The 26,077-nt window shown below is 36.0% G+C and overlaps 6 protein-coding genes across 7 annotated transcripts; 4 read left to right on the forward strand and 2 right to left on the reverse strand.

Moving 5' to 3' along the window:
- Positions 1-5,928: 5,928 nt before the first annotated feature.
- Positions 5,929-8,334, forward strand: LOC148171300 (uncharacterized). Its single transcript, XM_088040827.1, has 2 exons — positions 5,929-7,717; positions 7,766-8,334. The coding sequence occupies exons 1-2, from the start codon at positions 6,052-6,054 to the stop codon at positions 8,329-8,331; spliced, it is 2,232 nt and encodes a 743-aa protein (XP_087896953.1). The 5' UTR covers positions 5,929-6,051; the 3' UTR covers positions 8,332-8,334.
- Positions 8,333-10,209, reverse strand: sta (stubarista 40S ribosomal protein SA). Its single transcript, XM_088040828.1, has 4 exons — positions 10,111-10,209; positions 9,580-9,924; positions 9,203-9,429; positions 8,333-8,752 (listed from the first exon to the last, which is right to left on the reverse strand). The coding sequence occupies exons 2-4, from the start codon at positions 9,893-9,895 to the stop codon at positions 8,387-8,389; spliced, it is 909 nt and encodes a 302-aa protein (XP_087896954.1). The 5' UTR covers positions 9,896-9,924; positions 10,111-10,209; the 3' UTR covers positions 8,333-8,386.
- A 96-nt stretch (positions 10,210-10,305) lies between these two features.
- Positions 10,306-12,656, reverse strand: drk (growth factor receptor-bound protein 2 drk). The gene is made up of 5 exons (XM_088040829.1): positions 12,127-12,656; positions 11,979-12,076; positions 11,803-11,922; positions 11,303-11,468; positions 10,306-11,257 (listed from the first exon to the last, which is right to left on the reverse strand). The coding sequence occupies exons 1-5, from the start codon at positions 12,202-12,204 to the stop codon at positions 11,084-11,086; spliced, it is 636 nt and encodes a 211-aa protein (XP_087896955.1). The 5' UTR covers positions 12,205-12,656; the 3' UTR covers positions 10,306-11,083.
- Positions 12,657-13,713: 1,057 nt separating this feature from the next.
- Positions 13,714-15,373, forward strand: LOC148171303 (mitochondrial uncoupling protein 4-like). Of its 2 annotated transcripts, none has more exons than XM_088040895.1 (3): positions 13,714-13,830; positions 14,135-14,245; positions 14,465-15,373. In XM_088040895.1, the coding sequence occupies exons 2-3, from the start codon at positions 14,149-14,151 to the stop codon at positions 15,325-15,327; spliced, it is 960 nt and encodes a 319-aa protein (XP_087897021.1). In that variant the 5' UTR covers positions 13,714-13,830; positions 14,135-14,148; the 3' UTR covers positions 15,328-15,373. The 2 variants fall into 2 exon arrangements, with proteins under 2 accessions (XP_087897021.1, XP_087897022.1); XM_088040896.1 differs by lacking the exon at positions 13,714-13,830 and adding an exon at positions 13,839-13,905.
- Positions 15,374-17,629: 2,256 nt separating this feature from the next.
- On the forward strand, positions 17,630-19,211 carry LOC148171304 (mitochondrial uncoupling protein 4-like). Its single transcript, XM_088040897.1, has 2 exons — positions 17,630-17,909; positions 18,307-19,211. Exons 1-2 carry the CDS (start codon positions 17,825-17,827, stop codon positions 19,152-19,154), a joined length of 933 nt encoding a protein of 310 aa, XP_087897023.1. The 5' UTR covers positions 17,630-17,824; the 3' UTR covers positions 19,155-19,211.
- A 2,720-nt stretch (positions 19,212-21,931) lies between these two features.
- Positions 21,932-25,990, forward strand: LOC148171305 (sodium-independent sulfate anion transporter). Its single transcript, XM_088040789.1, has 6 exons — positions 21,932-22,335; positions 22,392-22,931; positions 24,978-25,280; positions 25,326-25,471; positions 25,521-25,688; positions 25,733-25,990. Exons 1-6 carry the CDS (start codon positions 21,942-21,944, stop codon positions 25,922-25,924), a joined length of 1,743 nt encoding a protein of 580 aa, XP_087896915.1. The 5' UTR covers positions 21,932-21,941; the 3' UTR covers positions 25,925-25,990.
- Positions 25,991-26,077: the final 87 nt, after the last annotated feature.

A 26,077-nucleotide genomic window follows, 5' to 3' on the forward strand; every position in this document is an offset into this window, starting at 1 on the left:
TATCTGCTATTAAACAGTTTTAGTTCCGCAACAAGACGTTTACAACTTTATTACCCCTGAGGTAATACCCTTTACGGTTTAATGCATTTCGAAGAATGCATCACGTGAACTTATCGTATATTCTATTAAAAATTATTATGTTTCCACAACAATGTAGAGTAGCGAATCAACTTGTAATGAAAAGAAGAAATAAAAACAATAAATATCTGTTGTTTGGGGAAATTTACATAACAAAATCTGAATTTAAGGCATAAAAGTGAAAATCATCTAAAAATGGAAACAAACAAATTTTATTGATATCGATTTAAAACAACGTAAATGATAACAACTGAATTTGAAATTACATTGTGAACATCAAATCCCAGCGCGTTTCAGTTTGCCGACCTCCAGATTATTAAAACCGAACATCCACAAAAAATGTAATTCATGCAGTGAATGACAATTTTTAATAATTAACGAGACAAGTGACTGGATTCGATAGAATCGCCGAATAATTTTCATTGCTGTTAAAAAGTGTCGTGTTTGCTGTAGATTTTTGTGACCAAACAAATAACTTCTTTCAAAGTCACCGTATAAATTCTCCATACAAAAACCGTAAAATTTGACGAAAAGTTCGGACTTTCCCAAAACAAATAAATTCCAACTTTAGAAGAAAGCGAAAATGCCAAGAAAAAATTGTGTCCGGAAGTGCGTACTTGAAATTCGAGGATAGTTTCCGGCGCATCCACCAAATGTAGCGCATTCTGGCGACATTCTCCCAAAGCGAGGAAGATGGCGGAGTCAATAGGGGCGGAGTTTGCGCTTCTGGGTACAGACAAAGAAGCAGATCTTTGTTGTTGTTAAGTACAGTCATGGATGTGAAAGTAGGACGCGTGAATATGTGGATAATACGTGTAATTAAATTGCCCTAAGGTCGTGAAGAATATTGGTTTGGGTCTCTTGTGGATATTTTCCGTTAAATAATATCGTGGAGGAAATGGGATGACATTGTGACTTATTTGGGAAACTTGGAAAAAATGGGTCGTTGGGTTTCTCATTTGTGGCAAATATGAACGTAATTTGGCCAACGTATAAGAAAGCAACCAATTTATCTTCTATTGAGTTGATGTCGAAAGATAAGTGCACCACTCCGGAAGCGATATTTTATTAAAACAACCACCAATTTTTAATAATCATAGTGTCTGTCATAATATTAGTTTTTAACTTAAATTTTGCAGAACGCTATTAATAAAAATAACCAACTTACCTGAACTAAGTTAGAGAGTTTACACAAGTTTTATTGTTAACTCTCAACTTAGTTCCAGGGAATTTAACTTTAAAAAGAGAGCCTCGAGCAAGCAAAAATATTTTCTGAAGCATTATGCAGGTTGCATAATTTTATTCAACCTTAGATTGTTTTCATAAGAAAAAAATGGGATTTATATCATCGCAATGTGCCAAACTCCCAGACGTGTTTAACTCATTAAATTTAATTAAATTAATTTCAGTACCGAAAATCTCACGTCTAATCTAGAAACGTTAGCTGCTGCGTGTTAACTGTACTCGGAAGTGCGATCTGTTATACTCTCACTAAAATAAATTATAATTATAGTTACTCCAAAATCTAAATGAAGCCTCAACTCCTAACAGACATTTTCCTTTAGTTCTGGAACGTTATTTACTGCAAACTTGGCGTTACAAAAGCCTCTTATGTGCTAACTGCTGACAAAACAAATATCTAACCGTCTCGAACTTTGCAATTACTAAGGCATCACTAACAATTAACCGCACTGACCATAATAAGAAAACCAATTAAGGAATACAAAGAGCTTGCCCGCACCTTCCTTCCACTTAATGCCTGTAACAAACCACGGAAATAGAACTTTGGGTTCTATTTAATGGTAAAATTTATTCATACAACAGGAAACTTGATTTGTATACTCAAAAATATGCAATGATTAATCGTTGCTGTGTATTAGTTTTATTTGCATCGTTGACATTGCAGTTAGTCTAGATAATGAGAACAAAAAAGCGACTGACCTGCTTTCGTTGTTGTTAACATGAAATATTTTGATATTTGCAAAATTTGCAGTTTGTCAGTGACGCAAATACTGCAAATTGTGGATTAAACTTTGCAATGTTTAAACAAAGTAAATGCGTCTCTGCAAATTCTGAGATTTTAAATTAGTTTTCATCCTAAAATTATGCTGGTTTAAATAAAAAAAATATACTAATAGAAACCCAGTAAAAAAAATACTTTTTAGGGCTTGACTGCCAAAATCATCAAAATCAGATTTTCGACTTTTTCAATTCTCAGACCAGTCATAAGAATTATGAATTTAAAAAACTACTATCCAATTTCAGATTAATGGAAAATGATAATCTCTAATATTAACGAGTAATAATTTCCACATTCTCTGTTCTCTAAATCCACTAGGACTATTTATGATTTCCATTTGTTTTCTCCACTTTCTCTAGAAAATCCAAAAACAGTTAAAAAGATCCAAGAAGAATTGGCAGAAAATTTTGATAATCTAAACATTTAAAAAAAATCCAAGAAGAATGTAAAGTAATCAAACAGAACCGGAAGATTATCTAGAGAATTTGAGGAAAATTTGAAGAAAACCTACTAAAAATTAAAAGAAAACTTAAGAACAAAGAAAATATTGAGGCTCTAAAACGAATCTATAAAGAAAACACAAAGAAAATATAAAGACTCAGAACAGAATGTAAGAAAAATTAAAAAACAGATACCAAAGAAAATCCCAAAAGAATGTAAAACGAGTTTATAGAATCTAAGAAAAATTCTAAAAAGACTCAAGTCAATCAATATAAATTTAAAAGAGAATCTGATACATTTGAAAGAAATTTGAAAAAAATCTGAAGTATCTAAGAAGCACTGTTAATCTAAAAAAAAAACTAGCGACTCTAATCTAAGACCATTTTAAAAGGAATCGAGAATGTTTTAAGAATCTACTGTATGTCCCCGGATGTCTACAGTATGTCACAAGAGGGAAAAAAATATTTTCCATTTTACAAAAAAATGACAAAGGAATAACATTTTTTGCTTATTTCAAAACAGATAAATCTGCAATTAAAATTTCAAAATTCTTAGTTTGTACTCTTGAAATTGATTTTTTCATTATTTTTTTTTATTAAATTTTGTAGTCGTATTTAAATAATAGCAGGCTGTAGATTCACAATATCAAATAGTGCGTTAAAGATTAAAGAAAAATTTACCCAATAATGTGTAAGTATTAAAAAACTGGAAAAGAAATGCAATTGCATTCTTAACAATAATGAGAAAATTCGAAACAGTCTTAAAGAATTACGAGATAAAATTGAACTATGTTCTAAAACAGGTAATGGGTCAATCAAATAGTAAAAATTGGTTAAAGTTAAGGAACAAATATCATTCCCTTGACATTTTTTGCAAAATTAAAAATTAAAAAATTCTTCGTTATTTTTTGTGTTTTTCGATTTTAAGAACACAGCTTCATAATATTAAAGTTTTAATTAAAGATTTATTTATTTTAAATTAAGCAAAAAATATTATTCCTTTGTCATTTTTTTTGTAAAATAAAAAATAACGTTTTTTTTTCCTCTTGTGAACTCAATCCGAGGACATACTGTATAGAAAATTCAATAATAATTTTACATTATCTCAAAAAATCTAGAAAAACCGGAGAGAATCTGTTTTTTTTTTTAAACTTAAACCCTTTAAAGGTAAGTATATCTAGAGATTATAAAAAAAAATTAGAAAATCTAAAGTGAATTTAAAGGATCTAACGCAAATCTAGAACCAAAAATTTTAAAAGTTTCAAAAATATAAATACATAAAGTCTAAAAATCGAAGAAAACCGACGAATTTTAAGGGATTTATAAATAAAATATAAAACCAACCAGTTTACCAAAATTGAGTTTTACAAGATCAAAAAAAATCCAAAGAAAGTCAAAAGAATCTCTAGAGAATTTTGGAGAATCTGAGGAAAATATAGAACGAACATAAAGAAAAAAAATATGCACAGTTTAGAAAAATGGAGAAAAAATCAGTTTTTAAAAAATTAAACAAAACGGAAAATGTAAGAAAAAAATAAATGTAGAGAAACTAGAGAAAATCTAAATCGAACAACTAATGACTGATAAAAATAATATAAGAAAAACATAACCAAAATAGAATTTATAATAAGACAGAATAAAGCAAAAGAAACTCTGGAATGAACACGAGAAGAATAAAAACAAATCAAAAAACCCAGCACTCTAAAATAATCTAAAAAAATCTAAAGAAAATCAATTCATAGACAGAGTAGGATTTATAAAATCTAAAGGAAATAAAGAAAAATGAAAAATTCCGATAGAATTCAAAGAAAATAATAAATTAAAAGTAAATCTAGAGGACCTGACGAAAATCAAATTAGAAAATTTACACAGAACATATGATGAATCTAAAGATATTAATTTGAATTTCTCATTTTTACTCTTGCGCTCAGAGCCCCAAGAGACCTTAATACGCCTCAACATCCAAACATTTGATTCCTTTTTATGCATGACTAACTTCGCTTATAAGAAATGAATCCAATAAACAGTTTTGGAGATCTAGCCAATGATAGTAAAGTTACGATCGAGTTGGTTGCTTGGGTGCGTTTTTTGTTACAAAAACTAGTGTGATGAGAACAATACCAGCCAATGAATGAGTTCGTTTTTGGGTTTTAATCCGATTTCGTTCACATTCTCTATTTTGTAATAAAGAAAAAGGTGGATCTTTAAATAACTTAACTAAATTCGTCTGTTAGTTCTACAAATTTCTAATTGGGCACGATTAATAAACATATCACAAATAGTAACCTTGCCAAAGTGTCGTTTAAGCAAAATCCGCCCAATATTTTAAAATTCGTCGGAAATGAAACTTCCGATCTAAGACGATAACCGTGTGGACAATGAACATATTGCAGATTATCGAACTCTTATGACAATATTTGTCTTTGATCAGATTAAGGCCAGGTAGGAAAACATCCCCTTGGTAGAAGATCGGCCAAAGTTAAATAAACTCTGCTGAGCACAGAGAAATCGTTGTTTCCTTAGCCGCGCCATAAATCTTCTACCAACTAAACGACAAAAATTGTTTGAAAAAAAAAAAGTGGACCCCCAAACCGTCATAAAAAATTCACACAGTGTTTATTCCACACATTACCACAGCAGCTTGCGAAATTGATGTTGCCTTAGGGGGATATAATTTTTAAGTGTTAGCCACACCGTAAACAAAAACGTAAATATCGGCGTCGCGGCGCGGGTATGTTAAACAGTGGTTAAAAAGTGTTTGTCGGAGCATTTTTCTTCAACTGTGGTTTAATACAGTTAAAAGCGAGCCCGCAATCAATTATTAAATAAAAGGCTGTAGCTTGGGGTTATTAAGATAAATCTCGAGCCTGTCAGATGCAAACGCCACGAACTCAACAAATTATTGAATTGCTAAGTGTGTTCTGAGGAAGCGATTTATTAGTACACAGGAAATTAAACCCGTCAACATGCTTACATTTCTAAGGATTGTTTCAAAGTAATATTAACATCATTTGCGATATTTGGGATTGAGATGAGCATATTTCACATCAATAATCTACATATTATCTGCACGAGATTGCTATTACACAAAGGGTGTAATTGCATCAAAGGTATTATCAGCGGAACTAATTTAATCGGGCGGAAACATAAAACCATGCGCAAATTCTGTACAATCGCCATAATGCCAGAAATTTTCTGAAAATAAGCACACGTCCTTTATATTCTGCATTTCTTTGACTATTCAGTTAGTTTTTCAACGTCGTTTTCTAAATTCTCTAATTCTCTTGATGGTTCTTATTCCTTTTATCGCTTTCTCCTTCACTTTTGATCACTCTTCAGATTCCAAACTTTGCACAAATCCGAACCTTTTAAATAAAACGCGTAAAATCCCAACCTGTTTAACCATCACAAAAATGTGCAAACTAAATCTTAAGCAACACCGCAAGATTGCACTTTTTGCCGTCCCCATTAACTGTCCCTCGCCAAACACTCCACAGTCAGTCCAACACCAAAATGAACGCGTTTCCGCTCATCCTCGTGCAATTTTTTCTTCATTTCAGTGAAAGTGCCTCAATTCCGAAGAAAAACGACACTCTTGATATCCTCAAAAAAGATGTATCTCACGTCGGTAATGCCATCGAAGAGTTCACTTTTGATATCCTACGTGAAATCATCGCGAATTCCGAAGAACAAGAAACTACAACTGTTGAACCTCATCGACTGAAGAGATCCGTGGAAGATGAAGTTCGGACTTTATGTCAAAAGCGGTGCAACGAAGCTCAGAAAGTCGAAACTCAACAAATTAAAGATTTGAAGAACGAAATGAAGAAGCTCCAGGAGATGGTGAGATTGTTACAAGACCAAGAGAAGATCTTGGATGTTCTTGATCATAAGAATAGGACGGAGCAGACGAGAGCTGAGACTGAAAGTGAGGATGAAAGCGGCCCCAACGCGGAAGAACTCGCGAGAATGAAGACTGACTTAACTGATGTCATCAGCCGGTTAAATCAAACCAGAGAACTAATGAATTTGCAGAAGGAAAAGGACGAAATTCTCGAACGAGAACTCATCAATCAAAAGGAAGAAATCACGAAACTCAAAGCTCTCGTGGATACGATTCTTCACAACGGGACAATTAGTAACGAAGACGAAGAACCGTACCATTCTTCAGCACGCGCTAGTGAACTCTCCGGGCTTCGAAAATTGTTGAAATCTCTACCAGAAGACGAAGATGACGGTGAAGAAGAGTTGAGAACTAAACTCCTCGATTTACAGAAGCATCTGGATAAGAAGCGGAAGCAGAAAACTCTTCTCGATGAGTTGAAACATTTGGAGAAGGGTTTTGATGAAGATAGTGGTGCCAACAATAACAACAACGACTTGTTGCGTCAGATCATCGCAGCGATCAAGAAAACCGAACCGCAGAGTCGCAACGACGATGTTAACATCAACAACTTGTCGGATCTCCAAGAGGCCATCAACCGGTTGCGCCCTAAAGAAAACCAAGCGGATCAGTTTCAAGCCATGTTAAATAAGTTGATAAGTGCGCCGGGTAACCAGAGGCCGCAGGTTTCGGTCACGCCACCACAAATAAACGATGTTACGAAGAAATTCGCCCCTAATGGCAACTCTCCGTACTTCTGTATTGTAAACGATGGGGCTGCTAAAGGGGGTGGTTACAGGGTGCCCAATTTTCCGTCGCCTCCCCCTGTCGACTACAGCAGACAGCAACAATTTTTTCCGGCCCAGTATTCGCCACCGAATTATTATGCTCAAGGGGCTGCTAATGGACCTGCTTTTGAAAAACCACTCGCGTATCCAACGGAGACTGGAGATTATACTCCGAAATATCAAGAGGATTTGAAGCAACAGATTGACGGACTTCAGGCGGCTATCGACAATCTGAACAAACCCGAGTATGTGCAGAGACCGGAAGATAAGAACGTTGTCGAAGACTTGGAGAGACAAATTGGCGACTTGAGGAATATTGTCACCAATTTGAACTACGACTCCGCTGGATATCAAAGGGGCAAGAGATCCGTTGATAACAATGAGATTGAAACCGACAAAATGGCGGAAAAAGTGACCAATCTAGTGGGAAAACTTTTCGAAAAAGACGATGGAAAGAAGCAAATGGCGGAAATTCAAACTAAAATCAACACGATTAAGAAACAGTTAGGTATAAATCCAATACTTTGTCTTCCAACGATTTAACAGTTTCTTTCAGACACCGGCAACAGTAGCGCACGTGAGGCCACCACTCCCTACTACAACCCTCTTCTATTTCCAGCAGCTGAAGACGATCCTACAGCCAAACAACTTACCAGGAGTTTCAAAGGCGATTTTCTCTCCGATATCATCGCGAAAATTATAGAGAAAATCGTGGATGCGATTCCTTTAGTTTTACAAAAATTATTTAGTTTTAGTGTCGAACAGTTATCAAAGTACGATGGTCAAGACTACGACGTCCAAGTCTTGTTCAAGAATCTCGGTGTCTTCGCGACGATTCCCGTCATTCTTCTGAGGATCGTGAAGGGTGTCAGTGCTTTCATGAACATGCTGCGGAAGAGCAGCTTCTTCAAGAACTTCCTGATGCCCGCGCTCATCCTTGGTACAGTCGCCGGTGCAGTTCTTTTCCTCATTTGGTGGCTCCAACCTGATGATTCTTCATATCAACAGTACTCCGGTCCACCGCCGGATAATCCTCAATACCCGCCCCCTAACAACCCCACTAACCAATACCCAGCTAGTTATAATTACCCCGTGTACAGCAGGAGTTACTACAATAAATAACTTTTTTACGTCAATCTTTTTTTTATTGATCTTACAACAAATCAATTAATAAAAGTTAATGCCATTCAGACGTGGTGCCTCCCCAGTTGGGTTGCGCTGGTGGTGGTGCTGCAGTAGCATTAGCTCCCCATTCTTCCTGCACTTGGGCAGCCCAATCATCGGTTGTTGGAGCCGGGAAAGGTGCTCCTGCAGCTGGTACAGGCACTGCCGCTGGAGGCTCAGTTGCAGCCCAATCTTGGGTTTCAATGGTGTTCCACTCGAGGTCTTGGGGTTCGTGTTGAACCACTTCGGGTTTAACAACGACGGCTTCTTTGGCTGCTTGTTCCTCCTTTTCGGCTTCCTCAGGTTCGCGGTAGAAGAAGAGATCGACCACTACGTCCCATTTGGTGTCACGCGGGATCAACCCACGGAGGCGTAGCACCTTAAAAGAACTTGTCAGACCACCAAGACACGAGGGGTTTCTTGAGGGACGGAAAGTGGGAAGTCAGGTGGAAAAATTAACCATCATGGGTTATCAATATTCTTGGGAACTTTTGATCATCATGTACGTCACGCTTCTGGATTTCTTATCAATACTTCGCTTACGACGAAAACAAAAGAACCACAACACGATAATATTCTTCCTAACGTCCGGTTGCGAGTTTTCGAACAACATAACGACAATTTAACTGTTTGGACACTGAATATTTCAGCGATGAAAATTTTCGCAATACAATATTCGCCAACGAAAAACGTAATTCATTAAAAGAAACGCCAGACAGTGTGATAATATGAAAAATGTTGGTGGCACTGCTCTAATCTATCAAATGTGATAGAGAACACTGCTACCAACGTACAAGGATTATTATAGGACGCAGTTGTGAATGTTTACCTCACGGGCGAGCAGCCACCACAGGAGTCCAATGCTGTGCGCAGACTTGTTGTTTCCAGGGATAGAAATATCAACAAACCGCAAAGGCGAGTCAGTAATGCTGAAGGCGATTACAGGAATGTTGACATAAGAAGCTTCAGTAATGGGCTGGTGGTCATAAGCTGGATCAGTCACAATAAGCAAACGTGGCTCCCTGAAAGCCGCCTGAATTTGATTGGTGAAGGCACCTGAAAACAAAATTCAATGAAATAAAGAAATCTCGGGGACATCATCCCCAACATGAGGAAATCAGTAATTAAATAAAATCATGGTCTCATAGGTTCCTTAGTAGTATCATCACTTTTAAAGATTGAATTTAACGTGTAATTGTATCTTACCAGGAGTGAACCTTCCAGCAATTGGAGTAGCCCCAGTGTGGGCGGCGAACTTGAGAACAGCTCTTTGTCCATATGGTCTTGAGGAGATAACGAACACTTCCGATGGGTGTTCAATAGCGACGATGGCACGTGCGGCCAAAAGAAGCTTCTCCCAAGTTTTGCGTAAATTAATGATGTGGACACCGTCACTGCGGCGCTTGTAAACGTATTGTTCCATTTGGAAATCCACGTTGGGGGTACCCAAGTGAGTACCCGCGGCCAACATTTTGGTCACATCGTCCTCTTTGAGGCTAAGGACTTCCAAACCTCCCGACATCCTTACGTTAGAATTGAGTTACGGTTAACCTGGAAGAAAACAGGCGGTTTTTAGGTTATGTCACACGTAAACAAAGTTTTACAAAAAATAGAGGGGAAAATAGGAAAAATAAGGGGTGATATTGATAAATGTTAAGATTCTCGATGTGGCGATGGAATTTTGTGAAGAAACACTGAAGGATTAGTTGTATTTTTACAGAAATTTGGAAAACTTACGTGAAAAGATGCCACTGGGATTCTGTTTCTTACAGAAAAGGAACTTTCGGTGCGTTGTGGTGGTAACAATGCGAGATGTCTGACATTTAGAAGTGTTTAGAAGGCGGTAAATTTGAATATGATTAGCGCAAATGGACTGTTTTCCTTCGTTTATAGCTTGAGATTAAAGATTTGGTATGTATTAAAAAATGTAAATTCTTTATATAACATATATTTACTCATATGCGCCTATAATAATAAATTGTAGTTGTAATTGTAATAATAAAACTATGTTAGTATTTACATACAAAGTCGTCTACTGTCAAAGCAAGACAATGCCAAATAAATTTTGAGAGATAAGAAATCTGGCATGATCTGCACGTACCATTTATATACAATACAAATAAAAAATTGAAAAAAATTCACAAAAACTTCATTAAAATAACGAAATAAAAATACAAAAATGGCAACTGATTTACTAGAAATTTTACTATTTTAATAGAGCATTTGGGTGCGCTAATTCTGGGGAATTGGTTCATGGCTGGTTGGCTCATTGCTGGACGTAGAATTGATGAATGTCAATTGCTACAAAAATTTCGTTGCTTACTTAATAAAAACAATCGAGTCCAAGCAAAACTGTCATACTCTACTTAGGAATAAGCGTACTATAAACAATGATATCAAACTGAAGGCTAATTTTAGTCGCATTTTTCAGTTCAGTTGGTTTGATATAAAAATACCTGATCTTAAAACTACATTAAGAACCGTTTTGAGACAAATGAGCAAGTAAAACCCAACTAGAAAATTAAAATCACATATAAATTAAAAATGAAAGTGATTGAATTGGATTAAAAATCGTAACTAGAAAATTAAGATCACATATAAATTAAAAATAAAGTCAATAGTATTTGAACTGAATTAAAAAAAGTACCCATAATCGCAAGGTTGGAAACATAATGCCTTTGAGAAAGTTACTTTGCAAGTATCAACATTATTATGTGTGATAAGGCGTTACATATGTAGCAGGGAAGAGGCCACGGCGATGTCCAATTTCACCATGCCACCAATGCTGATCTGAACGATCTGTGACTGTAATGACATCGCCTCTCCTGAATTCGAGTTCTCCTGCTTCTTGTGGGGTAAAATCATATAAGGCCTGCACCAAACACTAAAAAAAGATGTCAGTTTCTCCATTATTCCGACACAAACTCACCTCTTCTGCAACCATATCCCGTAATTTAACATCTTGTGAACGGGAGACGGAAGATGTGCGGTGATATTCAACTAATTCATTTAAACTGTTAAATTTGACTACCCAGAGGAAGAATTTGCCCTGGGCGTCTCTTAGCACCTTGAAGTGTTGCACTCCATCGGAGCACCTACAAATTACTCGCATGTTATGGCTTTTATTCACTTTTTACAATCGGCTCAGGTTGCATTGTCCAAAATTTGTAATGTAATGTAATTTGTTCCAATTGCAATTTTATTTTTGGTACAAAAAAGATCGTCACAATCTAATCTAAATACGCTGGAAATTTTATGTCAAAATGGGTTTCTGCCAACCTTGTCATCTCAAAATTTCCAACCTTAAAAAAACAAATAGCTGCCAAAGTGGATATTTTCAACCCAAACCGACTGTGATATATGGAAATTCAATTTTTTTTGGTAGAAACGTCAAAAAACAAAAGCTTGATGGGCCTGCCCAGGACTCACTTGACGGATAGTGAAAAGTCGCCAGGACTGGACTCGCTAATGCGTATCAAAAAGGCCCCTTCGTGTTTATTTAGGAGTAATTTTTCCGCATCTGCCCTTGTGATCCGGCCATAGTACCAGCTGTCAGAAGAAGCAATTGTTATTGTCATGTGACTTGACAAGCCATGTTGATTTACCTGTGGTTTTTCATTTCTATATAATTACTGGGGATAAGTCCTTCTTTGCCGTCTAGTTCGGCCCTGTACCAATTCATGTCGTCTTCCATATTCAAAATCTGCAGAAACGTGTGATTATTGATAATTTTGGTACACAATGGGGAATTACCTTTAAGACTTGGGCTCGTTTAAAACTGAGCTCATCATCGGCCGTCGCGTTGAATTCGTGTTTTGCGACCGCTTCCATTGTTAAAACTCAGTTTGTCTCTTATCACAAATAAAAAGCACAACTGTTTAAGGAAAAGTTAAAAGAGCACCGGTAGGGTCGTTAGTTGGCTCTAGCAACTTCAGCACCGAACTTTGGAGGCATAGTCCACTAAAACGTGCATTTCTTCGTAGTATAGTCACTTTATTTGGTGTTTTTGTTGGGTTTTTCTCGATCCTTAACAAGAATCCTCCCTTCTGTCACTGATGAAATCCAACACTGACCAATGACGGCGTAGGAATATCTTATCACCAATAATCAACAATCGCCACTAGATAATTACTGTTTCGATTCACATTCCAATACCCGAAATAGCCGACCTTCCGCACTTCACGAGTCAACAATTATCGATAATTAACCCAGAAAGAAAAACAAAACGGGATGAAATCACCCGGAACTACTTTTCATGTGCACGAGCAGTGTTGCCAAATATGAATCTTAGATGAAAGAATATATAGATAGCCCACTCTACAGTAAATGTTCGGAAATCCGCCTACCTCAACATAAGGTAGCGACCTCTATAAAAATGTCACACAAGCTTTGCACAAAAGTTTGTACCCAAACCAGCGCTTTAGTGAAGACACAAACCGTTATGGGCATTTTTTTTACTGGTTTATAAATTTGAATTTTAATAAAAACAATTTTCGTTAAAACATTTTTATTAAGGCATGTTCCATACATGTAACAAAAATAGTCAAAGAATAAAAGAAATTGCATACTTTTTTAGAATGCGGATGTTCATTTTTGACGATTGCAGACGCAAAATTAACTTCTTCACTTGGAAAGAACTGACTTTTGACTCTCCTCACTGTAATCGTGTAGTAAATTCTTGCAGAAGTTTAAATTGTGTTTAAATGTCAGCTGATGATAATTCTGGCTGTTGAATTTTCATAGTCCATCTATAACAATTTAAAACATGAAATACTGCCAATTTGGTGTGAAATGGTAACTTACCAAGTAATTTCTCTGAAGAATTGCAAGTTGGTGCATCTCTGGTGAAATATTAGAACAGCTAGTCTCTTTATTAGACCCCAGTGTAGATAATTCTACAAATAAATAAATAAATATGACTTTTATAAGCAGAAGATTAATGGAACTCACCAGTTTCAGCTTGGTAATGAATATCGTCATTGCTGAACCAACTATTTAATAAATCCAAACAAGAAGAACAATGTAACTTCAAGCTTTTTCGTAAAACTCAACACTACAATTGATTACAATTGAAGAAAACTCAAAGTTCAACGCAACACGTGTTAAACTTTCGGTTGACCAAACATAAACATTGTATTTGTTTCTCTCTTGGAATTACGTGTTTCCTCGTCAATTTAATTCGATTAGGAATCTGTATTTCTTCAGTATCAAAGCTTCACAACTTATGTGACAAAAACACAGAGTCCGCCACCATCGACCAATGCCAACAAGGGCCTATGAAGTGACCGCCCCGTGATATGAATTTTCTGTCATTCTAATCAATTCAATGCAACCAACACATTCCCACGTCACCAACGCAATAGTACGAAAAACCCTGTTATGACAATTGTTATCTATAACCGATTCGTTATTTGCTTAACTAATGAAGTTACGGAAGTCGCGGCGAGCAAATAAATGGTGAGTTTGCGGTTTGAATTACTTTCAATTGGTGTTACATTTCCCCAGTGAAGTTTCCTGGAAAACTGTTTTCAGGTTAGGTCGTGCAGTGTTGTCATGTTGACATAACAACACTATTTTCTTTTAAATTATTATTGTTGTAATGACCCGCTTGATTATTAATGATTTTTGATTTTTTACTCTCAGAGAGAAAGTGTGTGTTTGTGGCGTGTTTGTTATTAGCCGGAGAAAGTGCCCTCATGACATTAATATGTGCGGGAAATTTTGAACTTTGCCCTGTGACTGCCACTTTGTGTCTTTTCAGGATTTTTGGTGAAAATGCCGCAGGTACCAGCCCAGAAAGAATACCAATATGTGAACACGCTATGGTGTGCCTACATAGTGTCCGTCGCTGCAGCATGGAATGCCGAGTTAGGTAAAAATAGAACTTTGTATGTAACCGCTAATTTTAGAGAAAAAACACCATAAGTGAACTAATCCTAAGATGCTCGTTATCCCGTTAAAAATGACCCCTGTCCCTGTGGAAAATTTGTTTTATTTATAGATTAACACTTGGCGTGGTTATGCTCTATGTCCCTTTAATTAATTTTGATTTATTCTTCTCTCCGCCTTGATTGCTGGCTTTGAATTGCAGTGACTTACCCATTAGACTTAACGAAAACAAGACTGCAAATACAGGGTGAAATCGCTAATAAAACCGACCAGAAAATGGTCCGGGTTCCATACCGAGGGATGCTGAAGACAGCCGTAGGCATCGCCAAAGAGGAAGGTCTCTTCCGACTCTGGCAGGGGGCTCACGCGGCTTTGTACCGCCACCTCTTTTACTCCGGGACCCGCATTGTCACTTACAAACATTTAAAAGAGAAGGTCTTCAACGACCACCCTCAAGACCAGTACTTCCCGGTGTGGAAATCCGCTATTTGTGGAGTCACTGCCGGGGCTTTCGCCCAGTACATCGCCAGTCCGACCGACCTCCTCAAGGTGCAATTGCAGATGGAAGGTAGACGCAAAATTCTAGGCCTTCCTCCAAGAGTTAACGGCCTTTTCGACGCTTTCAAAAAGACTGTTTCCACAGCTGGGTATAGAGGCTTGTGGAAGGGCTCGATCCCCAACGTCCAACGAGCCGCTTTGGTCAATCTTGGAGACTTAACGACGTATGATGTCGCCAAACGGTTTATTTTAAGAAACACGACGTTTGAAGACAACCATTTCGTCCACTGCTTGTCTAGTTGTTGCGCTGGGTTTATCGCAGCAGGAATGGGCACTCCAGCTGACGTTATAAAAACTAGAGTGATGAACCAACCCATTGATGATAAGGGCAAAGGAGTCTTATACACATCATCGCTAGACTGTCTTCGAAAAACAGTAAAAAATGAGGGATTCGGGGCGCTTTATAAAGGATTTTTACCGATTTGGATGCGGATGGCACCATGGTCTCTGACTTTCTGGTTAACGTACGAAGAGGTGCTTTCGACGTTAGGAGCGAAACAATTTTAATCAGGTGCAATTGTAATCCATGGTTGTCCCATATTTTTACAACAAGTCAATTCAGTGGCGAAATGCTGGCGATGGGCACGAGCTGGTCGCTTTTTTCGGAATTCTATGTGATTTTTTTATTGTAGAACTATAAATTATTTATTTATTTATTTATTTACAAATGGGTCTGCTTATCTATATTTGAGCAGTTGGGTGACACATATTTACAGGAAGTCGAAATTAGACTTATTAAAGTAATTAATTAACTTTACCGTGGCCGAAATTTGATACTTTTGCGGAGGTCGAAGGCCAAAATGTCTCCATAACGTTTGTTTAAGTTTAACAATGTGGGAAATGCAATGGTGACTCGTTTAATTACAAGATTTTGCCATGACGCAAATAACTCACGTTGTCCTGGCATGGTCCTCTATAAAACCGACAACGAATTTAACTGTTTAAGGACTTTATAGCTCGCATCTGCGTTGAAATCGGAATAAATAAAGTAATAGCATTGGCAAAAATCGTGTTTTTGAAATTGCTGATATTACGAAATTTATTGTTGTTTGCCTGCAATAAACACTTAATGACTTTTGCCTTTCAGTAGACTATTTATTGTAATTACTGTAATTCTATTGTTAGTAGTGACGTTAGTAGTGTTAGAACAAACACGAGTTTTATTATCGATTTCCAGGTTTTTATCTCAATTTTTTATTTTGTTGTTTTTTATTCCCACTGATTTGACGGGTCAAGGCGGCTTCTACTAAAATTTTAACATGTTGGCGGCTCTGTTATGATCGATTTTCACATTTCCGGTGAAGATCATAAAAATTATTTTTTACAACAGACGAACTAATAAATAAAATGCTCGTTCTATGGAATTAATCTCATTATTAAATCATTATTCAAAAGGATGAATAAAATGTTTACAGCAACACTTTATTCACACTGCTGTTGACAACGCGAATAAAGAAATAAAAAATAAAAATTCCTACTCATGGAATTTTGGACAGCATTTTTACGTTACGTCATGCTTAGAAAAATTAATGTGAACAATAGTTTATTATTATGATTTATGAAACATCAGTACCTAATAATGACCTAAAGTATGGTTAACATTCGTGTTTTTAATAACGTAAAAATCCTTAACATTGTCCAAAATTTAATGACCAAAAGTGTAATAAAATAATTGAAAAATATCCTCTAATAATAATCAACACGGAATCTTAAAAAAAAGTAGAAAACAATTTATCCCAAGCTGCTAAAACAAGCAAAGTTACTAACACAATTAAAATTACAAATGCGGCTTGTTAATGGATTAACATTATTCTAATCGAGTTTCTTGAAATAATAGCTTTGTGATTTCTCTGTTTATCGAGCGGCTAAAATTAGGTAATTATCAACACGCGTGTACTTTTACCTTCGCATGAATTGAATCATCACCATTTTTTAGATGCCGAGATTTGATTGAAATGCAATAGACTTTGCGTAACAGTTTTTTGTACTTTAGACCTCCGCTAACAAGTTCAATTATTACAAATCAAGGATGTATCGACGAAAATTTATAATCATTATCAGTGTCTGTTATTTATGACCCAAAAAAAATACGGACGACCATGCGATTCTAGCCTAGTACGTACAAAGTGTGTTCACTAAAACCGACTGAACTGTTTACAATCAAAAGAGACAATATTGGAGTCGGTTGCTTAGCCTAGTGTAGTTGAAGACTGCATGCAAATAGTATAAAATGTGTCAAACGAATAATACACGCACACTCTGTGTGACTATATCGCAAGATTTTAGACTAGATCCCTCTGTATACACTGAGCAATGTCTAGCTCTCTTCCTCCTAACATAGTGCCACAGTTTTACCAGAGTACTATTTTTTTATATTTATACAATGTGAACTTGAAAACCGTACTTTTTTTACAAAGTTGTTTTATTCGATCGAGGGTTGATTTTATTTGTACATTTATTAAATTGTTGTAAAGAAATTGTTGAGTTTCACGTGGAAATGGTATGCTTTGTTGTTATTTTAAAATTGTGGCTTGTTGAAAATATATTGTTAAACATAAAACTTGTTTGATTTACACTACAAACTTGGGAAAAAAATCTATGTAAGAGAAAAACCAAAGCAAATAACTGAACATTGTTCTCAAGTTTCGGTAAGTCTATCTTATTTACAAGTTCAGTGAGGTAAAATTCTTGTGGTGAGTAAAAAACAAAACTGCATTCTCTTTCATCTATGCGCATCTCTGAGTTTATTTTCGCACACTATCATTGAGTGTTTTGGGAAAACATTAATCTTTTCACCTAAACTTTGGAGTTTATCTTTGACCTCGAAAACCAAACAAATGTCTCCAATGACATACCCAGTTTCATTGACACCTTTCGGTCGTCACGATTCTCAACTTCATATTAGAAAAATTGTAGCTTCATTTAACTCACTCAAGAGGGTGGAAAGTGAAGCTGCTTTGATGGCACGTTTTCAAGTGTCCTCTCCATAACTTTATTCCCAACAATGCCCGAGGAAGAAGCGAGATTTGTAAACTCATTATGGTGCACTTACATGATCTCCGTGGTGTCTGCATGGAATGCCGAATTAGGTAACACGCGTTCTGTACAATACTGTTTATCTGTGCTTGTGTGCTTTGTGGTGGAGTCGCTGTTGTGCTTTGAAGATGTTTCATTTTAGATTAGTGCGGATAAAACGTTTAAATTTGTTATCTAATCCCCCAATAAGTTCAATGTAAAACTGTCTGGACGATTTTTCAGTTCAATGCCCTGTAACGATCCAAATTTACACGACAAACGCTCTTAGAAGCAAAAAATTGTACATTTCCATGTTATTCTAGGTGTAAATAACTCAGTGCATCGTAAAAATAAACTTTGGCGTCAATGGAGTTGTTTTGACTAAAAATTCAAGTTCTGGAAAAATTGTATTAGAGAAGTAGACTCTCTCTGTGTCCACTCCTCCACTACAAACTTCTTATTTAATTCCAGTAACATACCCATTAGACTTGACGAAAACAAGGCTGCAAATCCAAGGCGAAATAGCCACAAAACTGGGAAAATCTCCCCATCGCGGAACATTTCTAACAGCTGTAGGCATCGTTCGCGAAGAAGGTTTACTTCGACTATGGAATGGAATGTCGGCTATCTTCATCCGTCATGTCTTTTACTCGGGCAGCCGCGTGGTGACCTACAAAATGTTGAAAGAAGACGTCTTCAGCGCCTCCTCCACTGATTATTTCCCAATATGGAAATCCGCAGTTTGTGGAGTCACGGCAGGGGCCTTCGCTCAATACCTCGCTAGTCCCGCTGATCTCCTCAAAGTCCAACTGCAAATGGAGGGTAAACGTAAATTAATGGGACTTCCTCCTCGTGTTACCGGAATTTGGGACGCTTTTAATAAGACTTATAAAACTGGAGGAATCAGAGGTTTATGGAAAGGCTCCGTTCCAAACATGCAGAGAGCCGCGTTAGTAAATTTAGGAGATTTATCGACGTACGATGTCGCGAAGAGATTCGTTCTAAGACACTCTTCATTGGAAGATAATTATATTACTCATGCATTAGCGAGTACCGCTGCTGGGTTTGTGGCTGCCGGAATGGGTACACCAGCGGATGTTATTAAGACGAGGGTGATGAACCAACCGACTGACGAAAAGGGGAGAGGATTGACTTATAAGTCGTCTGTTGATTGTTTAAGACAGACGGTGAGACACGAAGGGCTTGGAGCTTTGTACAAAGGATTTGTTCCACATTGGATGCGGTTAGGGCCATGGGCGTTGGTTTTTTGGTTGTCGTATGAACAGGTACTTACTATTATAGGAGGAAAACAGTTTTAATAGCGCTAAAAAGGACTTATTATTGTTATACAAAGAGTGGGTTTAATAAATTTTTTTACAAAATTGATTATTGTTTTTGGGCGATACAGGATAATAATTAAAAGATTTTGTCGGTCGTCACTTGCCTAGTCTTTATAAATCTACTTAATCTGCGTTACATCCGGGTAAATTAGATCTTTAGATTCGCGAGAAAATGGATTAAGTTAATCTAAATCCTTCGTAAACATGATTTATGGCAGATGGTTAAATTACGATAATCTTTTTCGTTGACAAAATTTGTATTGGAGCAGTGAAAAGTCATTTCTCAAGTCCTGATTCTGAATTGCTCCGTTTTGCTCCATCAGGTCAGGAGATATTTGCAAAATAAGTTTTTGTAGTACACTGCGTTCACTTTTGGTTTTTCAATGTTGCGCATCAACTTTATAAACTTTATAATCTATCGTTGAAAAGGTAATTAAATAAGCTTTGCAACGATCTAAGAAGTAACCGCGAAAGTTAGTTAGAACTAATGAAAATTTCGAAAATCGAACGGGTTTTAAAACTTTTTTGACATTTTTTTGCATGAAACTACTAAATTGGTACTTTGATTTCTTATTTCTTATAAAGGTTATTATCTTTTTTTAATTAGAAGTTATTAAACGAAATCACGTTTTGCTTGCTACCTTTCGAAGATTTTGTAAAAGAATTAATTTTAATGCCCACAAAATTGTAGTTTTTCGATAAAGCTTGCGTTTTAAAATGTTTTTACTGGTTGGAATGGAAGATCATTAATAAAAATTATGCGGAAACTGTTTAAAAGTTGTTGGTTGAGTTTTATATAATTTAAATCAATTTGAAGACGTTCTCGAACCAATTAAATTTCCAACTTTTCAAGAAAAACTGAAGAAAATAAATGTTTGTACAGTACAATCCGGACCTGATAGAGCAAACAGGACTTTAAACTCGGAATCAGGAGGCAATTTGACTTTTGAAATGACTTATTTATCACATATTTGCAAATGGAAACTTTACCCCGAAAGTTGGAATGGAAAACTTAGGTTTAAATAATGTAGAAAACTAATAAGAATATTCGTGTTTTATTATCGGGGTAATCAAATTTAAACAAGTTAGATTAGTATTATATTTTTTGGGAAAACCACGTCAAATAATTTTGAAAAGTAAGATTAAATTTACGTCAACCGCAACTCACAATTTTAAGAATTATAACATATGTATTTACAACAACATTAATTGCATTTAAATAGACTGAACATTTAGGTATACAATAAAATCATAAATTTCTTTCCTCCAGTTCAACTTCAAACTAAAAAAAAACTATTATCTCGGTAAAACTATTAAAAATACTATTAAATAAACTCAATGCAGTTTCTAGGACCAAAACCGAACAATAAATACTGTAAAGATACACCTCTGAGGAGCCAAACTAAAGAAGTCCAAAAAGGAAGTGTTAAGGCGGTGGTGGGAAGTTTCTTACATTTTATTTTGGTTTTGCAATGAATTAACACAGCACATAGGAAACTAGCTGTGAAGGTAAAAACCGAAAATTTGATTTAATAGATAACTTTTGATTGATCATCTTTAAAGTTGTGGAATTCTGGGGAAGTTCGTATAAGTTCCATTACTTCAACCAACTTTGGTCATTAAAAAATAAGATCCCTGACGTCGTATGCACTCATTTATCAAAATTCTCATCTTTATGAATAAAAAGATTTCATTTGGACATGATTAATAATTTAAGCGTCATGTAAAGACTTCTTCGTGTTGACAGGCAACATAATCCCGTCATTATATACGCTTGTCAAAATCGTTTATAATCCTCCTCTTTACGTAAATAGTTGCACAAAGCTGTGTCCTGTCATAAAGAAAAAGCCTCGACAATAATTATAACGCCACTGAGGATTATTTACCTATTTTTTAAACTATTTTTAACTTTTCTTTAGCATGTTTTTTCAACAGTGTCGTTTCGACTACAATCTAGCAGTAGATATTATAAAATACACAAAAATCTAAACAAATATTGCACCAACTGGACTCACTGTTTTAACACCAAGAGGTTAATCCTTTTCCTTCAAAGCTTAACACTCTTAATACAGATTGCAAGGATCAGTAAACGGAAAAGAAGGTTTTCCCACATTCTCTTCATTTTGGACTTACCTGTAAAGCGACACGCAACTTAATCTTCCAGTTTGCACAGTTTTTCGAGTAGACAATAAAACTATGTCAAATGAATAACAACACTGTCTGTGACAAAAGTCCTTAATCTTGACCCCTCTATCTCCAACGAGGATAACGCTCCCCCTATCAGCAAACGCAGTTTGAATAAATCAGTTATAAAAACAATAGTGTGATCTTAATTTTTTCAAATCGCTGTTCAAATACATGTTAAGACTTCTATTATTAACTTTAGGTGGTCATAAATCTGGAACAAAATAGTGATACGCCGAGATGGAAGTTTCCAACAACAGGTTTCACTGTATTATTGATAATAAATTGTTACTGATTCTTGTTATTTTATTTCTTCGGACACTTCTTGGAAAATTTTCTTCATTGTCCCGTTTTGATAAATCACCGAATAGAAAAACATTCATTAAGTGTTAACACAATTAAGACTCGAGCAAATACGAGTAACATTGTTCTCAACCTTGTCGTTTAAAAACGATATAAATCCTTTCTGTTTGTTTTTCATTTAATTTAGTTAAATTTCACAGATTTTATTTGTTCGTCTTCACTTTTAAGTGCGAAAGTGCAGCAACAGTATCTGGGTGTGTTAAAGTGATGGATTCTTCAATGTCTAAGCCCATAGAGGCTCCTCGGAGAAACTTTTCGTTTTTGTCGATACTAATTCAAAGAGTTCATATTATTCAATGGCTACCGAAGTATTCAAAATCTGATTTAATTGGAGATTTTATAGCCGGACTTACTGTGGGGATGACCATGATTCCTCAGGCTATAGCGTACGCGAATTTAGCCGGTTTGCCTGCCCAGTACGGTCTTTACACGGCTTTCATGGGTTCTTTTACTTATGTCTTGTTCGGAACTATCAAAGAGGTGTCCATTGGTCCCACGAGCTTGATGGCGCTTTTGGCGTACTCGTACACTGAGGGGTATCCTGTTGAGTACGTCATTCTTTTAACGTTTCTTGCAGGATGCGTGGAATTCCTCATGGGGGCCTTGAAACTAGGTAAGTTTCTTAATAATAATTAGAACGCGAATTATTTCTATTTGGTTTCTTCATAGGTTTCTTGGTCGAATTTATATCCCCCTGTGTGACTTCAGGCTTCACCTCCGCAATGTCCATAACCATCATAATATCCCAACTGAAAAACCTCCTCGGTCTAAGAAAACTGAAGAACCACGGAGTCTTTGATGTCATCTGGAAAGTCTTCTCTAGATTTGACGAAATCAAATTAGGAGACACTCTTCTTGGATTCTCGTGCATCGTTTTTCTTTTCGCTCTTAAACAATTACCGAAAATCAAAACGAAGAATCCCGTCGTGAAGAAAACCTTATGGTTGTTGTCGATTTCCAAAAATGCGCTACTTGTGTTGTTGACATCCATTCTGGGATTTTACTTGTACGAGTACCAAGGAGGATCTCCGTTTAATCTGTCGGGAACTGTACCATCAGGTTTGCCGAAGATTCAGATGCCGCCGTTTCAAACTCAGATGGATAATACCACTGTGACGTTCTTCGAAATGGTGCATACTTTGGGGTCGAGTATTGTGGTGCTGCCCATCGCGGCTATTTTGGCGAATGTGGCCATTGCTAAGGCTTTTGGTGAGTTGGTTTGGAGTCTTTGTTTCTTTTTCGGTGTTTTTGATTACTTTTTATGGTACACAAGGCTCAAAAACTGCTCTTTGTTAATTTTTTTGGATTTGTTAGACCAATGAATGGCGATCAAGGACATTTCGACTGCCTTTTAGTCCTTACATTTTGAAGAGATTTAGGCAAGGCGCATGCTGAAAAAAATTGTTCTGGATAAGTGGAATGGCCTCCTGATTCTAAATCTGAGGTCCGTTTTCCTCCATCAGATCCGGATCCAGAGATATTCTTGAAAAATTTCGTTTTTAGGTTCTACGGTACAAACATTTTTTTTTAAATTGCCAAGTTATGGAATTGCTCGAGAATGTTTTAAAAAAACAATTTAAGAAGCTTTCCAACGACTTACAAAACTCATTGCTAGGATTAGTACTTTTCATGATATTTTTGAAAAACTGATCTCTTGTCCCAAAAAAACGCATTTTCAGTAATTTTCATCTTATAATTCAGGAATTATTACATCGATTTTTCATTGTAATACATTATTGAAAACACTAAGATCTTGTGTTTTTGACTTGTTGACAAATGCATTGCGTTCTCTTATCGTTTAGAAGTTACAGGACAAAAACGTTGAGAAGTTTTACAAAAAATTTAATCTGTTTGTTATTTTTTTGTCGATTTCATTACAAAATCAATGTCATTGCTTACAATATCGTAATTTCTAGGCAGATATTAAGTTTTAAAATGTCTAATGCAAGCGCAGCCCAGAATAACACATTTTGACAACTTCTTGACGATGAAAAGTTCTTAGTTTGCTTATGGACGAAAAAAATTAGAACAAATTTTTAAAAGAAATTGTTCAGAATTTTCTGGGAAACTTAATGAGTAAGTATTAAACACTGAAAATAATTTTTTGTATCTTTACTTGAATTTTTTTAAGGTTTTCACTTCCTCAGATTTCTTTATTATCTCTTGCATTGGATCTTTAAAATCATAAGATTCGCTAGTTTATTGAAACTTAATCCTGGTATTCTTTAAGACACTGAAATTCTTGCGTCTGGAGGTCTGTTTTAGACTCCAGAATTCAGATCTACAAATCCAAAAAAAAAATTTGAGATATGGATGTCGGCATTACAGTCGATTCTCGATAATGCGAATTCTAGAGGACTGGGCACGAGTTCGAATTACCGAGTGATTTAATTTTTAATTTAACGAAAGTTATATTTTTTGTAGAAATCATTTTTTTCAAAGAACTTTGAACTATGAAGAAAAATAAAATTTAAATTTAAACATAGAACAATCATTAAAACGAATTGTTAAATAGTCATGGCAAAATACAATACAAAGTTTTACTATTTTTAAAGTCCCATTGAATTATCGAACGTTCATGTCATCAGTCTCTGTTCTCGTCTCCAAGAAAAAATCGTAACGAGTTGAAAATTCACAGATTTTGTTCGAATTATCCAAGGATCCGAACGTTTGTTATAGAGAGTGGACTTTAAAGTTTAAATTTCTTCATGATTTAAGTTTTACTAATTTTTTGTTGCATTTGCTAGTCTAAATTCAAATTGCACTTTTTCATTTTTTTCTTCTTTTAGTTCGTTGGATAGCTTATTTAATTACCTTTTTAAAGATGTATTAATGTTTCCTGATTTTGGAAGTTGTTGCGTAAAATTGAAAAAAAAAACAAACGTGAATAATGCGGTGTACACAAAAAAACTTATTTTACAAATATTTCTGAATCCGGATCTGATTGAGCAAAACTGCCTTCGAATTCAGAATAAGGAGTTCCATTCGTTTTTTTATGATCTCTGCGGTGCGCACAAACCAATAGAAGATAATATTTATCATTAAAATAATATTTATTCAATTCCTAACTGCACACTACTTGTTGACCACATCAAAATTCCGCACTAAAAATCACCCAAAAACTTCCACGTGTCGCACATTACGTCTTTTTATCCCAATATTGAACCTGCAAATATTGACTCAAAAATCTGTAACAATTACGTATATCCACGTCAATCAAAACCAAACTTAATTCAACCCCAAATATTTGTCCAGCAAGCGGAGTCATCGTCGACGCCACCCAAGAAATGATGACTTTAGGCCTTTGTAACATCTTCGGCTCGTTCCTCCAAGCCATGCCTTGTTGTGGAGCCTTCACCCGATCAGCTGTTGCTAGTAGCAGTGGAGTACGCACCCCCTTTCAAGGCATTTACTCTGGAATCGTAATTTTGTTAGCGCTGAGTTTCTTAACTCCGTACTTTTACTACATTCCGAGATCCACTTTGGCGGCGGTGCTAATATCAGCGATTGCCACAATGTTTGACTACGAAATTTTCCCGAAATTGTGGCGGTGTAACAGTGGGTAAAGACGCGTGTTTTTCCAAGAATAATTCGGTTTTTTAGAATTCGATTTCTTCTTGACACTCGCAACTTTAATCATCGGAGTTTTTTATGGCGTGGAAATCGGAATAATAGCAGGAGGGTTGTTAAACCTTCTCATTTTATTAAAAGTGTGGGCGCGGCCACACATCCTGAAGGAGATTCGCCTGGTATGTTCCTTGCAGTCCTGTGATGAACCTGTCAGAGCTTGTTTTTTAGGATAATAAAGGGAGTGAATACATTTACGTTAAACCGGAAGTGGGTTTGTATTACGCCGCCACAGATTATCTAACGACAAACATACTGGAAGCGTGCAGCACCACCAGTAGCCTGGAGGTGGTTTTAGACTGTTCAAACATAATTAAAGTAGATTACGCGGCTTGTCAGGTAAATCAGGTTTAACGCGGGCGCCAATAAACTATTTTTTTTAGACCGTCAGTAATTTAGTGACGACTTTCAACGCCAAAGGAATGACACTGACCCTCCTCAATGTTAAGCCGGGAGTCTTCAAAACTTTACACAACACCATCAACTGCACAGATTTGAAACTTTCTCCAAGTAAACAGAGCGAGAATGAAGTTCACGAGTCGGAAATCCCATTACTTGAAAAAAGTATGGTTTGAATAAAAAGAAGTATTGTGATATATTATTTATTATATTATAACATAAGTTTAAAATAAAGACATGTTGGCCACAAAATAAAATCAACTTGATACAAAAAGGAACTTTCGATAATGTTAAGTAGCACGGTAAACTCTCGAGCGCCACTCTTTTTG

The sequence above is a fragment of the Gnatocerus cornutus genome, chromosome 7 (genome assembly GCF_029298725.1).
Source record: "Gnatocerus cornutus isolate USDA-ARS CGAHR chromosome 7, icGnaCorn1.1, whole genome shotgun sequence".
In the NCBI taxonomy this organism is placed as follows: Eukaryota; Metazoa; Arthropoda; class Insecta; order Coleoptera; family Tenebrionidae; genus Gnatocerus; species Gnatocerus cornutus.

Excerpts from the sequence above, each read along its gene's own strand:
- LOC148171300 (XM_088040827.1), top strand. The coding sequence starts at position 6,052 with ATGAACGCGTTTCCGCTCATCCTCGTGCAATTTTTTCTTCATTTCAGT. Across the intron at positions 7,718-7,765 it reads CACGATTAAGAAACAGTTAG|ACACCGGCAACAGTAGCGCA; the intron begins GTATAAATCCAA and ends AGTTTCTTTCAG.
- sta (XM_088040828.1), bottom strand. The coding sequence starts at position 9,895 with ATGTCGGGAGGTTTGGAAGTCCTTAGCCTCAAAGAGGACGATGTGACC. Across the intron at positions 9,430-9,579 it reads TGCTGGAAGGTTCACTCCTG|GTGCCTTCACCAATCAAATT; the intron begins GTAAGATACAAT and ends TTTTGTTTTCAG. Across the intron at positions 8,753-9,202 it reads GGTGGCTGCTCGCCCGTGAG|GTGCTACGCCTCCGTGGGTT; the intron begins GTAAACATTCAC and ends AGTTCTTTTAAG.
- drk (XM_088040829.1), bottom strand. The coding sequence starts at position 12,204 with ATGGAAGCGGTCGCAAAACACGAATTCAACGCGACGGCCGATGATGAG. Across the intron at positions 12,077-12,126 it reads AACGAGCCCAAGTCTTAAAG|ATTTTGAATATGGAAGACGA; the intron begins GTAATTCCCCAT and ends ACGTTTCTGCAG. Across the intron at positions 11,469-11,802 it reads GACTTTTCACTATCCGTCAA|GTGCTCCGATGGAGTGCAAC; the intron begins GTGAGTCCTGGG and ends AGTAATTTGTAG.
- LOC148171303 (XM_088040895.1), top strand. The coding sequence starts at position 14,149 with ATGCCGCAGGTACCAGCCCAGAAAGAATACCAATATGTGAACACGCTA. Across the intron at positions 14,246-14,464 it reads AGCATGGAATGCCGAGTTAG|TGACTTACCCATTAGACTTA; the intron begins GTAAAAATAGAA and ends TTTGAATTGCAG.
- LOC148171304 (XM_088040897.1), top strand. The coding sequence starts at position 17,825 with ATGCCCGAGGAAGAAGCGAGATTTGTAAACTCATTATGGTGCACTTAC. Across the intron at positions 17,910-18,306 it reads TGCATGGAATGCCGAATTAG|TAACATACCCATTAGACTTG; the intron begins GTAACACGCGTT and ends ATTTAATTCCAG.
- LOC148171305 (XM_088040789.1), top strand. The coding sequence starts at position 21,942 with ATGTCTAAGCCCATAGAGGCTCCTCGGAGAAACTTTTCGTTTTTGTCG. Across the intron at positions 22,336-22,391 it reads CATGGGGGCCTTGAAACTAG|GTTTCTTGGTCGAATTTATA; the intron begins GTAAGTTTCTTA and ends GTTTCTTCATAG. Across the intron at positions 25,689-25,732 it reads TAGATTACGCGGCTTGTCAG|ACCGTCAGTAATTTAGTGAC; the intron begins GTAAATCAGGTT and ends TATTTTTTTTAG.